The 15,061-nt window shown below is 39.3% G+C and overlaps 1 protein-coding gene across 2 annotated transcripts in view; it reads right to left on the reverse strand.

The window, feature by feature from the left end:
- Positions 1–5,499, reverse strand: part of Frmpd4 (FERM and PDZ domain containing 4) — a 946,095-nt gene extending 940,596 nt beyond the window's left edge. For both annotated transcript variants that reach the window (XM_029473443.1, XM_029473451.1), the window contains exon 1: positions 5,363–5,499. In XM_029473443.1, coding sequence (XP_029329303.1) covers positions 5,363–5,457 — 95 coding nt within the window. In that variant the 5' untranslated portion in view covers positions 5,458–5,499. The remainder of the gene's footprint in view (positions 1–5,362) is intronic.
- Between the last annotated feature and the right edge of the window lie 9,562 nt (positions 5,500–15,061).

Below are 15,061 nucleotides of genomic sequence, written 5' to 3' on the forward strand. Positions count from 1 at the left end.
GGAGTGAAGGAGAATAGAGCAAGGAGGTTCTTGCTGTGCTGAACTGTGGAGGGCTGAGGTCAGTTTCTAGAGAGTCAGTTCTCTCCATCCACTAGTCTCGCTCTCTCTCTCTCTCTCTCTCTCTCTCTCTCTCTCTCTCTCTCTCTCTCTCTCTCTCTCTCTCTCTCTTGTGCTTTATGTCTTGTGCTGAGGATGAGCTTCCAGTGGACTCTCCTGTCTCCAATTTCTATCTTGCTATGATTACAAATATGGAGATACCATATCACACCTTTTTATGTGGGTTCCAAGTCTCTAAATGAGGTCATCAGTACTATCCTGCAAATGTATTTACCTACTGAACTATTTCACAGGAGTGTTTCGGGTTATTTTGATTTTGTTTCATCTTTTGTGTGGTAGGATTTCATATGTTCCATACTTGTCTTGAAATCTGCTATATAGCTGAGGCAGCACTGGATTATTCATCCTTCTGCATCCACTTACAAGTTTCTGTGACCTTGAATAACCTCTAGTTCCAACTTACATACCACCCTTTTTCTCCTCTGTGCCTTTCTCATAAGATAAGTTACTGAAATATGTTCCCTGGAGACTTTTTATGTTTATTTATTTATCACACACCTATGTACTTATTTGGTGTAAGCCAAGGAAATCACTTAGAAGAATACTTACTGCTAGGATCTTGAATGGTGGTGCACCCCTTTAATCCCAGCTCTTGGGAGGCAGAGGCAGGTAGATTGCTATGAGTTAAAGTCCAGCCAGGTCTACATAGCTTATTCCAAGACAGCCAGGGCTACACTGTTATAATTTGTCTCAAAAAAGGACACAGATTTGTTACTAATACCTGTGCAATAACAATAACTCACACCTATCTATATCTCCAGTTCCAGGGTTTCCAATGCCCCCCTCTTTTGGCCTCTGCTTGTATTTCATTAACACACACACACACATGAAGGCAAAACATTCATTCACATCTAAATAAATAAATAAATAAATAAATAAATAAAATATATATTTACTTTATTTTATGTGTAGAAGTGTTTTGCCTGCACATATATGTATGTAAGGCATGTGCATGACTAGTAACTGTGAATATCAAAAGAGGATGTCAGATCCCCTGGAGCTAGAATTGTAAATGTTTGTGAGCTACTATGTGGGTTCTGTGATCCTCTGCAAGAGCAACAAGTCAAGCTTTCTTTACTATAGCTCCCTTCTTCTCTTCCTTATCCTTTAACTTCTAAGACATGTGTTGCCTCCACAATGAAGTCTTTCCTCCATACCCTGGACAACCATGTATGCATCTCCTCTCAAATGAAAACATGCTGAATGAATGAAGAAAGTGCTTAAATGATGTCATTTAAGTCAGCTTTTCCCAAACAATTCAGGTCTTAGAAAACAGACAAAAGTGTAGTCAAATTTAGTAAGTGTTGTCACATCATTCTTGACAGAGTTTTGTTATGCTTCATATTGTCACCTTGATAGGATCTTGAATCACCCAGGGATAAGTATATGGGTATTTCTATTAGTAATGATCTAGATTGGTGACATTGGGGTGACACCATTTCATGGGGTGAGATAATAAAGTGAAGAAAAGGGAGCAGAGCCAAGCACCAGTATTCCTTTCTGTGCTTCCTGACTATGGATACAATGTGAGCAGTCGCCTCAAGCTCCTGCTGGTGCTCCTCCATGCTGGGATACTGTGAGCCTTTCTTGCTTTAATTTGCATTAGTCTCTTATCAGATATTTTGTCACAGTAGCAGGAAAAGTAACCAATGTTATATTTGATGGTTACTCCAGTAGATTTACATAAGAAAAAAAACATGCTATGTTGGGGTTTTTTTTTATGTTTTTGTTTTGTTTTGTTTTGTTTTTTCTTTCTTTTTTTTAATTGGGTATTTTCTTCAATTACATTTCCAATGCTATCTCAAAAGTCCCCCATACCCTCCTCCCCCCACTCTGCTACCCACCCACTCCCACTTCTTGGCCCTGGCATTCCCCTGTTGAGACACCATCTCACTGTGTAGCCAGGATGATCTGAAACTTAACCATATAAACCAGGTTGACCTAGAATTCACTGTGTAGCCCACAAAGATCCACCTGCTTCTGTATTCCTGGTGCAGAGAATATAGATGTGAGTGAGCTAACACATCCAACAAGAGACCATTTGGACCATCCAGAAAATGTATGTTTAACATTATGAGAAACTGCTAGCCCCCAAAGTGGCTACACTACTTACCCAGCAAATTATACTGGCACTCTATGAAAGTTCCAATATAACCAGAACTCCCAGAATTCCCTGGGACTAAACCACCAGTCAAAGAGTACACATGGTGGGACTCATGTCTCTAGCTACATATGTAGCAGAGGATAGCCTAGTTGGTCATCATTGGGAAGAGAGGCCCCTTGGTCTTGCAAACTTTATATGACACCAGTACAGGGGAATGCCGAGGCCAGGAAGCAGAAGTGAGTGGGTTGGGGAGCAGGGAGAGAGGGAAGGGGATGGGAGGGTTTTCGGAGGGGAAACTGGGAAGGGGGATAACATTTGAAATGTAAATAAAGAAAATATCTAATTTTAAAAGTTAAACATAAAAAAAAGAAAGTTCCAATCCTTGTCAGCAGTCAACAACGGTATATTTTTAATTTAGCCATCCAAATAGGTATGGTCTATACCACAGTACCATGGTACAGTCTAACTGAATATTTGCTAAGCTGAAATAAACTCATCCCATTTTTATTTCTGTTCTCTTTTTATTTTTTATTCATGGTAGCAGTATTGAGAATTGAAATTAGGTCTTTGCACATGTTAGTCAGACACTCTACCATTGTATGCATCCCTGGCACCTACTTCTACTTCAAAATCCACTGTAATGGGATAAGTTATTATTCTTTCAGTAAGGTTTGCATGTAAGAAAAAAACAACACAAAGAACCCACAAAGCACAGAAGTGTTTAAGTCCCTCTTATGCTCTGGTTCTAAATGAAATCAGTCACCCTATTAGAATAGCATTATAGCAATATAACCTCTAAGTTTCATGCCAACAAATTGAATGAACTTGAAGACTGTCAAAAAATACCCTACTCTTAATGTTACTGAAAGTACCAAGAATCGTTATCAGTAGTCACAACATTGAGTAAACTAAGCTCTGTGTCAGGAACTGTGCCTATAGCTCACTCATCCCTCCAAACTCACTGCAAATGCAAGCCTGACATTTAATGATGCTGGCAATTTTACCCAAAGCCATACAGCCAATATGTGAAGGCCAGTCAGGGTGATACTGGGAACCTAGCTCCTATCCATTCCATGTATCTTATTGACTGGGTAAAGGGGCTAGCTGCTTTCTTTAATCAATACCAACACCGTGAATCATTTTAATTCTGGAGAGGTATAAAGTTTCAGGAAATCTAGCCATGCCCCTCTCCTCAGTGCTGGGGCTGCTTCTTCAAATGAGCCAAGAGGAATGTGGATGGAGGAGGGTGAGGACATTTGGTCTAAGAAACTTGAAGTGCCTGACGGGAAAACTTCAGGTTTTAGTTCAGGTCTTAGTCTCAAGAAGCCAGAAGCACAAATGACACTCAAATGAGCAATCTGACAGTCCTTAAGAACATCTTCCCCTGAAGCCTGAGCTACAGTTATGTTACCAGGAACTTTCTGTGTCACTTCATAACATTTTACATGCGAAAGACAAAACAAAGCACAGTGATGTGTTTTGCATACCTATAATCTTAATATGCAGGAGATAGAGCTAGGAAGATCAGCTGATCAAAGTCACCCTTCCCCACTATATAAAGTTCAAGGTTAGCCTGGGCTACATGGGACCCTGGAAGCAAAAATATATAACCTGCATCATCTAATGACTCCGGAGTGGTAAGACACATCCAGGGTTAACAAAAAACTGAGTCTTAAGAGACAAATCTAGTTCTAACACAATACAAAGAAATAAGATATTTCAGTAGATACATGTTACCTATGTTCTTCCAAAAGTATTAAAACTACACTTTGGTAAGCCTACAGCTTGATCTTTATTATTATTATTATTATTATTAGGTGAGCAAGATAAGTATACATGCCAAGCTCCCATGTTTTAAGTGTTTATTTTCCATAGCCCATATATCGAATTATTTTACCCTTCAACTCTGAAATTAGTAAGAAATAGGGTGCACTAGAAAGAAAAGTTAGCCAATAAAAATATGTTAACAGCAAACAATCATTTCAGGGGATCCCCCAAACAAGTTTCAAAATGTCAAGTTCACATGTTTTATTCTCACAGAAAGACACCATCTGTTTCTAAATTTTCTATACAAGAAACCACATAGCAGAAAGAGGCTTCACTTCCTCACATCTTAAAACCATTCTAAACAAATATTACTACCACGTAATGATTGTCATAAAAAATTATGGCAACTTTGAAGGACATTTGGCTCAAGCTGGCAAGTATGAAAAGTGAAGAGAAATTATTTTTATGAACATGGAAAGCTTCTCTTAGGCTGGGCAAGTCTGGGTGCCCTTGGACCTGCACACAATGTTCTTAGTATAACGTTTAACAACTCAGTAGTCATAGAACACACTGACGGATTCTCACTTAAATTCATAACTGACTTACAATGCACAGTGCCGGTGATTAATGAGAAAACATTAAGTAGCAGAGTGACTGGCAACCTTGCAGTCAGCATCCCCAAGTGGGCACATTACTGATGAGTGTCTCTCACACTTGAAATTTATACAACTCTAAGGAGGAAAATAAAGCCACATTTTTAAAAATCAGAAGCTGCTGAACAATCATCTGGACTTTCTACACAGATTTCTATTTTCTCCTTCCAAAGAGAAAACGTACTTAACAAGCCCACCAAACAGAAAGAAGCAATTAAATACAAATGAGAGTTTCCATAGCCAGAACCTTACTGCTTGTTCAAAGATCAAAACTTTTCATCCTGACAGGTACATTTGTCCTTGAGAAGACACCATTTTTAAACCAAAATAAAGAGAGCAAGCCAATTTCCCCAGTAAAAAGTGCTGTCAAAAGTTTACTGTGAATTATACCCTATTAGTATACCATATATAAGAACAAGCAGCTAAATTTCTCTTCTCCCAAAAGTGCCTCTAGATATTTATTTTTATGGAAATAAAACAGTCAGAACAGTTTTGAGGTTTGTCTTTTTGTTTTGCTTGCTATTTCCGGCCACACCGCCAATTTTTTCTCTTTGTGAGCCAAATTCTGAAGGACCCCAGCCTATTTCTATCCAAGGCATCATTCACATAGAATTTAGAGACATGGCTTTTAAGTCTTTTTCATATAAACTCATCGTAGAAAAACATTATCAGAAGACAGAGACAAGATCTCAGATAGTCCCACCTTAACACCATTACTCACCGGCAAACATGTTCTCTGTTATCCTCTGCTGCCTTGCCAAAACCCCAAGGAATGGAGAAGGTCGACCAATTTTCTCCTTCAAGATCCTCCTCCATGGTAGAAAGCCAAAACAGCCCACTTTTCCTGAGGATGGAAAGAAAGAGTCCTCTTCTTTATTCTTTCATAAGAAGAATGAGTGTTTCATAAGAAACAATTGCTATGAGAGAGAGAGAGAGAGAGAGAGAGAGAGAGAGAGAGAGAGAGAAGCAATCAATACTAGCTGGCCAATCATATTTCATCACTTGGCTACTTGGAAACTAGATATGCATAAACAATCACATGTTCCAGGAGGGTTGAGGATACAAAAAAGGAACAGCTCTCTGCCTTTTGTAAATTATTAACAGGAATTTTTCCCCCTCTGATCATGATCAAAGATGCAGAGGCCACTCCTTTCAGAAAGAAGCCATCAGGGTTGGCAATGGACAAGCTCAAGAAAAACGCTCTCTGATGGTTGCTCTGCCGCTGACCTCCCTGAATCAGGACAACTCCATGTAGTTGAAATCAAAGTGATATAACACTCAGAGTGAAATGGCAGCTTCTGGAGGTCTGAAGAGGCCAATCTGCAATTTCAGCATTTGCCTCAGATGAAAATGAATACTTGCTCTTTCCCATGGGAGAATTCACTATGGGGTATTTGGCACTCCACGATGGAATGAAGCCACCTGCACACACTTCTCACATCCTTCCTCGATTTCCAAGTGATGCTGCACATCTCTGCTGGCATTCTTGAGCATCATCCAAATTTGAGATTTAACACATCTACCTTGGAGCAATTTGAAAGCTGCCAATTTTAATACTAGACCCTTCTCAGTAATTTCAATTCTGTAGGAAAGTGCTGATCCATAAAGTATTTAGAAAGTACCAGCTTCCCATAAGAGGAAACATTTGGGTAATGCTCTGATGGGTGACAGGCAATGGTTCCTTTCCTCCAGACCTAGAACTCTTACCCTTTGTGACATTAACAGTGTAGGCTGGAGACTTGATTTTACATAGAGAGGCTGTCCTATGCATTGGCTGTTCAGCAGCATTCCTGGACACTTTTCATGGCATGAACATAGCATTTCTTCTCTTGTGAAACCAAAATTATTGTAGTCATTGTCAAGCTACTCTTCTGACCCCTGAGAAGCAAAATTAACTCCAAATGAAGCCACTGGGCCAGACTGCTTTCTGTCCTGCAGTTTATTCCAAGGAGGAAGAATGTCCCTGTGAGAGCTAGAGGCTGGGATAGCGTTGTGTCTAAGGCAGATGGTAGGCAAACAGTCGAAGCTCGGGGTGAAACACGCACCTCATCTGTCCAAGTGCAGGTGGCTAATTAGACTTGTCAAAATAGAGACACATTTAACATGAGGGGGAAAATTCCATTCTCCAATGACATTTGCCAACTTTCTTGCTATCACAGTGTACTAAAACAGATCTGGAATATGCTCATTTCTCCTTGGTTCTCCAGTCATTATTTTACCTTGGTTGCATTCATTTCACTGAAAAGCTGGCTTGTTCCAGAGAACTCTTTCTAGCTGATCTTTGACAGCAAAGCAAATGAAGGCACAGATAATGAGGAAGTAAATCCTTGGATTAGTTATGTAACCCTTAACCAACCCTAGTTGGAATGTTTCCTTGAGAACCTTATATTTCTGCACAAAAGGATTTGGGGGAAATTTTTTTTTCAGTTAAATACACTATCAGCAGTCTATCTCCACTGGGAAAATGAAGTGGATGGTGTCACAAGCAAAAGCACATTTCAGAGAACACACACAGTGATAGCACCTCATTAAAAAGAACGGTATGCCTGAGGGAGAACCACAGCAGAGGGGAAGTTTTCTTGAGACTGGGGGTGATCAAATTAAAGACAAGTTCCTCAGATGGTCAGCTGTGTCAGCACAGCTCTCTGCTCACTTTGGAGGTCACTGTGGAACTCAGTCAAGGCTTTCTTTCTACTCTAAATGTTTGTAAGTTTTCCTCCCTTTGCCCAATAGACCTACATTTTCCTTCTGCCTGATTGAGAGTTCACTTCCTATGTCATCTTCCACTTCCTCTAAATGAACAAAGCATCCTTTCTCAGTGCCCCTGAAAGACTTTGAGACCTCAGTAAAAGCCTCCATCCATAGCTACCTGCACTCCCTGTTTCTGAGAGAGGACAAGCCTGATGGGAATAACAAGTTTTAGTTGTTAGGTTTTGTTTTGTGTGTGTGTGTGTGTTTTTCTTTTAAGGGGTCAAGTTGTTGATGTTCTTATCCATATACGAAGTATTGGGTTTCATTATGGCATTGTTCAAAATATTTCTTTTTGATGATTCTCCTCCCTGTCTCTTCTCCTCCCATGCCCCTGCCACTTCTACCAGCAATAGCCTCCTTCCTATTTTCAGGTCACATGTGTCCTTTTGTCTCCCCCTTCACAGCCTATTCCCAACTTCACACCAACTTATATATATATATAAACATGAAAATTTAAGACCGAAAAATAAGAGATGTGTAATTTTTCTTGTTCTGAGTCTGGCTCACTTTGCTTATTAAAATTCTCTTTAAGTATGTCCCACAAATTATATAATTTCATTTGTCTTAACTGCTGAGTAAAATTTCATCTGTTATCTGTATTGTATTTCTTTATACCAGTAGTTCTTAACCTGTGAGTTGCTATGTCTTTGAGTGTTGAATGACTGTTTCATGGGGTGTTATCAAAGACCATGAGAAAACATAGATATCTATATAATGATTCATAGCAGTAGCAAAAATTACACTTGTGAAGTAGCAAAAAACAAATAATTTTATGGTTGAAGTTCACCAAAACATGAGGAACTCTATATTAAAGGATTGCAACATTAGGAAGTTTGTTAACCACTGTGTTATACAATCGTCTGTTCGTGAATACACTAACTTGTTGCATTACCCTAATGGTTCTTGTTTTTCCTTTAGTTTTGGGGGCTGTTATTTTGTTTATTTTTTGGTTTGGGTAAGTGTGAGTACGCTCATGCATGCACATATGTGTATTTATGTTATGCACACACGTGCACATGGAGACCAGAGTTTCTCTACCACTTTCCACCTTTGAAAGAGTCTCTCACTGAACTTGAGACTCATCATTTTGTCTAGATGTGATGGCCAGAAAATCTCCAGGATCCTCCTATCTGTGCTACCCCATTACTAAGATTATAAGCATGTACCAACATATCCAGCTGTTTCCACCCTGCTAAGGGTTCAATCTCAGATTCCAGTGACTATATGACAAGCACTTTACCAACTGAGCCATCTCTCTGGACCATCCTTGATATTATTGTGAATACTGCAACAATAAGTAAGCATGAACATGAAACTATCTCCATAGTAGGGTATACAATCTTTGGAGTATGTGCCCAGGGAGGGTACCACATTTTGTCTACTTTGTTCATGAAGTCCTGAACAGTGAACTTCCCCATAGCAAGCTTTCAGTTATAAAATCCAAAGTAAGTAAATTGTTATCTTCCTTGTTAGAGTATGGAGTTTTGAATGCCAAAAGAAACGAAACAACAAAATCATAAAGCATGGGACGTATCTCAACCCTTGAAGACATGAACTTGAGTCAAATAACCCATGTAAAAGTCAGGTGGTTTGCTTGTAACCTGATGCTTTTAGTTTATGCAGTACTAGAGATCTAAGCTAGAGCTTCCGAAACTCTGGGCAATGACTCTAACTGAGCTGCATCCCCAGGCCCACTGATGGTTATTTGTCCCTCAACTTTGACCAAAAGTAGTAGTTACTTTTTTCTAACAGAGAAAGCAATGAAAGTGCATTTCAGAAAAAGCAAGAGCCATAGTCTACAGGCTCACTGGCTCTATGGCCAAATGTCATTAAACTGGGAAGCATCCTTCTTTACCTCAAAGGACAATTATGGAGTGTTATGTCCCTCAGGTAAGTTTACCATACCACTTGGGTTTTAATCAAATTATTATAGGCATTGTCTTAACTCACGAAACCTTCCTAATGCTTTGACACTTTAATAAAGATTCTCAGAGCTGATCCTGTGCTACAGCTCTCCATACACAAATACCACCAGGAGAGAGCTTGTCACCCAGGAGTGCTCACATGCCTGTGAGTACAGGTAAGACCACCACTTCTGCTCAAATTCTTGGCCCAAGAGGGACCCACAAAGAGCCATCAGGACACAGGAACCAAGGAACTGCTGGGGACAGGATCCTTCCAGTTTCTGTCTGCACCCCTGAGCTGACCATGTGCCACACCTCTCCATATCCAAATTCCTCCCAGAGAGAGATTTGGTCTCCCAGGACTACTGACACACAGACTTGCAGTAGGGATAAGATGAAGTCAGAGGCATCAAGACCAGCTAACACCAGGGATAACCAGATGGCAAGAGGCAAGGGCAAGAACATAAGAATCAGTTCAACAATCACAGTGAGCCCTGGATACTCCAACACTCCAGAAAAGTAAGACTATGATTTAAAATCATATATCATGATGATGAGAGAAGATTTTAAGAAAGACATAAATAACTCCCATAAAGGAATACAGGAGAACACAGGTAAACAGGTAGAATCCCTTTAAGATGAAACACAAAAATCCCTTAAAGAATTACAGGAAAACACAAACAAACAGGTGAAGGAATTAACAAAACATCTAAGATCTAAAAGTGGAAAAAGAAACAATAAGGAACTCACAAAGGGAGACAACCCTGAAGATATAAAACCTAGGAAAGAGATCGGGAGTTATAGATGCAAGCATCACCAACAGAATACAAGAGATATAAGAGAGAATCTCAGGTGCAGAAGATACCATAGAAAACATGGACACAACAGTCAAAGAAATGGAAAATGTGAAAAGGTCCTAACCCAGAACATCCAGGAAATCCAGGACAAAATGAGAAGGCCAAACCTAAGGATAATATGTATAGAAGAAAGTGAAGATTCCCAACCCAAAGGGCCAGTAAATGTCTTCAACAAAATTATAGAATAAAACTTCTCTAAACCTAAAAGAAAGAGATGCTCATAAACATACAAGAAGCCTACAGAACTCTCAATAGTTTGGACTAGAAAATAAATTCCTCCCATCACGTAATAATCAAAACACCAAGGGTACAAAACAAAGAAAGAATATTAAAAGCAGTAAGGGCAAAGGGTCAAGTAACATATAAAGGCAGGCCTATCAGAATTACACCAGACTTCTCACCAGAGACTATGAAAGCCAGAAGATCCTGGGCAGATGTCATACAGACCCTAAGAAAATACAAATGCTAGCCCAGGCTACTATAGCCAACAAAACTCTCAATTACCATAGATGGAGAAACCAAGATATTCCAGGACAAAACCAAATTTACACAATACCTTTCCTCAAATCTAGTTATACAAAGGATAATAGAAAACTCCAACACAAGGAGGGAAACTACACTCTAGAAAAAGCAAGAAAATAATCTCCTTTCAACAAACCCAAAAGAAGATAGCCATGCAAACATAATTCCACCTCTAACAACAAAAATAACAGGAAGCAACAATCACTATTCCTTAATATCTCTTATCATTAATGGACTCAATTCCCCAATAAAAAGACATAGCCTAACAGACTGGATTTGCAAATATGACCCAGTATTTTGCTGCAAACAGAAAATGCACCTCAGTGTCAAATATAGACACCACCTCAGAGTAAAGGACTGAAAAACAATTTTCCAGGCAAATGGTGCAAGAAGCAAGCTGGAGTAGTCATTCTAATATCGAATAAAATTGACTTTCAACCAAAGTTATCAAAAAATATAACCAACCATTGGACTGAGTGTGTGGGTCCCTGATGGAGGAGTTGGCGAATGGACTGAAGGAGCTGAGGGGGTTTGTAGCCCCATGGGGGTAGCAATAGTTTCAACTGGCCAGAATCCCTGGAACTCCCGGGAACTGGACCACCAACCAAAAAGTACATATGGAGGGACCCATGTCTCTGGCAGAATATGTGGCAGAGGATGGCCTTGTTGGACATCAGTGGGAGGAGTGGCCCTTGGGCCTGAGGACCTTCAATGCCCCAGTGTAAAGGAATGCCAGGGCTAGAAGGCAGGAGTGGGTGCATGGGGGAGCATCCTCATAGAGGCAGGGGCAGGGGGATGGGATAGGGGGTTTCCGGAGGGAAGATCTGGAAACAGGATAACATTTGAAATGCAAATATAGAAAATATCCAATAAAAAAAAAGAAAAAAAAGTTCCTCATGTTGGGATGTACCACAACCATAAAATTGTTTTCATTGCTGTGTTGTAACTGTAATTTTGCTCCTATTATGAATCATAACATAAATATCTTTTAAGACAGAGGTTTGCAAAAGGAGTCATGACCCACAGGTTGAAAACCACTGCTTTGGAGCATCCTTGTAATTTGTTCTTGTCCCTTGTACAACTGAATCCTCTGTTCTGTTTATCTTACTACTTCTTTTATTCTTCGTGGATGTATTTGCCCTCCATAGATTTTTTGTTCACAAAGCATATTTTTTCCATTGCATCATGCTCATGTCAACTGAATTACAAAAATCCTTTATATAATCAAGATCCAATTCTTTTGTTGAGTACATGTTTTGCAAATATTATCCTCCCATCTTTTGAAGCACCTCAATGGAACTGTTGATCAAAACTGATTTTACCTGGTTTTCCTCTTCAATAATTTCTTAGTAGCAACAACCAAACAAAACCAGAAAGAAAAAAACAAGTACCAAATCCAAGTCCATGAGAGTTTCTGTTATGTTTGCTTCTTTTCTTCCTTCTCTTCTTCCTTTTGGTGTATGTGTGTGTGTGTGTGGGGGGGGATATAGAGAAGTAGATAGGAACTTTCTATGCAGACCTAGCTGACATGAACTTGTTGTATAAACCAAAACAGTCCTCAAAATTTCAGAAATCTTGTAGTTATAAGACCTACATTTCAGCCTATGTTTCTTTTTGTGTTTTGTTTTGTTTTGTTTTAGTTTTTCGCTTTCCATCCCCCCTCTCTCTCTCTGTGTGTGTGTGTGTGTGTGTGTGTGTGTGTGTGTGTGTGTGTGTATGTATGTATGTGTGTTTGGTATTTGGTGCATGTTCATACATACATTCATGAAAATCCATTTTCTCCAATATGGCTATCCAGTTGTATCAGCCTCATTTACAAAGAGATTGTCTTCCTCACATTGAATTTCCCTGGCCATTTTTGTGCATCAAAAATTAATTAAGCATGTATATGTGAGTTTATATTGCCACTTTATTTCATTCTATTAACCCAATATGCCTACCTTTCCACCAGTTACCCTATTATAGGGAAACTGGGGTCTTTTCTTTGGATTCTTGACATTGTTGATAAAAGAATTTAAGATTGAAGTTATTTTGCTAAAATTTAAAAGAAAAAAAAAAGAACACTGGGCAGACAAGCTGCCAGGAGAAGAGACATAAAGAGGAAGCAGTGTGTGTGTGTGTGTGTGTGTGTGTGTGTTGGGGGACGTGATGGGGGTCAGGCTAGTCACATTTTTTTGTTTTGTTTTGTTTTGTTTTGTTTTGTTTTGTTTTGTTTTGTTTTGTTTTGTTTTGTGACAGGACTTCACTATGTAGCCCTAGCTGTCCTGGAACTCACCATGTAGATCATACTAGCCTTGAACTCACAGAGAACTGTATCCCTCTCTCTCTTGACTCCTGAGTGCTGAGATTAAAGGCATATTGCAATTTAAGGAACATGATAGTTTTAAGTTTGGCAAGCAGCAGCATAGCAAACAGGAGGCATTCAGAGAAAGACTGAAGAGGGGGCCAGATTACCAGAGGAAGCACACTTAGACTCTTCCTTACTTCCAAAAGAAATAAAATGAAAAGAAGAAAATGAGAAGGTTATGCCTTTGAGTCTCAGAAAGCCGGGCTAACTTAACAAAAACCACCTCATGGTAACTCCATAGCACCTGCACACAGAGCAGGGATTCTAGGAAGTTAAAGTACACTATTCCATTAAGGAGATAATTAATTCTTCCCATCTCATTAGCATGGCATTAGGTCAATCTGCTTTTTTGAAGAGTGATCCTTTAGCCAGGATAAGAGACTGGTATAACTTATGAATTCTTATAATTGGGATAGTTTGGAATGTTAGGTCTCTACACAGGTCAAAGGCAACAGCTTTCCCTCAATGGTCCCCAATAGTGCCACATGGAAGCTACTGTAAATAATACAATATCTTAGTAACTATAGTACAGAAATCCATTTTGTTCTCTTAAAATTGTTTTGACTCTTACACATCCTTCATAGTTGCATATGAAATTTACAACTAACTTCTGTAAAATAGCCTGATGGATTATAGCTGGGATTGTGCCGAGTCTATAACTAGTTAAGGGTAATTGACATCCAAACAATAAAGCCTTCTGATTCATGGGTATAGTATATCTGCTTGAATATGCAGGTCTTTAGTTTCCCTCCATAATATTTTATAGGGTTCAATGTAGAGATGTGGTACACTTTTATTAAATTGATCCTCAGTGTTTCATATTTCATTATGATACTGTCACACGTAATTCTTTTAATTTGATTTTTGACTGCTCATCACTATAGTAACTGTAATTTTGAGAAGCTCATTTTTCTTCTACAGAAGTCATCCAGTCAAGTCTAAATGAAATCTACATTGCTTTATTTTATTCCAGTCCATTTCTTTTCTTGCCTTAGATACAAGGGTCAGAACTAACAAGAGAATGATACCCAGAAGCCTTATAGAAAGGCTACAAAATTAGCATTTGAATGCATATCACCTCCACCCTACCCCATGTAACACATAAAGTGACCACATTCCAAAATGCTTTACTTCTGAACAATTGGCGTCCTCATTTAAAACGTAGCTTTTTCTAACAAGCTGCCCCCTGTTTCTACTACCATACATATGTCTGCCTACTTCTTTGTTTGGGAACACAAGAACCTATCCATCTTGGTGGGTTTCCACTGAACCCCACTAAGGGTACAAGTCCCAAAATCCTAAATCCATCAACTTAAAGGAGAAGCATTCTTAAATAAACCAGAGTCGTGTTAAGCTGAATTTAAAGGAAAAAATTTTAAAATGTGTGGCATTGAGGCTGTTTTAAAGCATATACCTACATGCACAGATACTCTTTCAGGAAATATTTTTATTAGATATTTTCTCATTTACATTTCAAATGCTATCTGCTTTCCTAGTTTCCTCACCAAAAATCCCCTATACCCTCCCATATTCCCCTGCTCAACAAACCCACCCACTCTTGCTTCCTGGCCCTGGCATTCCCCTATATTGGGGGCATATAATCTTCACAAGACCAAGGGCCTCTCCTCCCATTGATGGCTAACCAGTCCATCTTCTGCTACATATGCAGCTAGATATATGAGCTCTGGGTGTACTGGTTAGTTCATATTGTTGTTCCTCCTATAGGGTTGCAGACTCCTTCACCTCCTTGGGTATTTTCTCTAGCTCCTTTATTGGGAATCCTGCATTTCATCCAATAGATGACTGAGCATCAATTTCTGTATTTGCCAGGCACTGGCATAGCCTCACAGAAGACAGCTATATCAGGGTCCTGTCAGCAAAATTTTGTTGGCATATGCAATAGTGTCTGGGTTTAGGTGGTTGTTTATGGAATGGATCCTCAGGTGGTGCAATCTCTGGATGGTCCTTTCTTCAGGCTCAGCTCAAAACTTTGTCTCAACTCCTTCTCAAAAGGATCAAGTATCTACAGTTTGGGCTTT

This window comes from Mus caroli, chromosome X (assembly GCF_900094665.2).
Source record: "Mus caroli chromosome X, CAROLI_EIJ_v1.1, whole genome shotgun sequence".
Classification (NCBI taxonomy): Eukaryota; Metazoa; Chordata; class Mammalia; order Rodentia; family Muridae; genus Mus; species Mus caroli.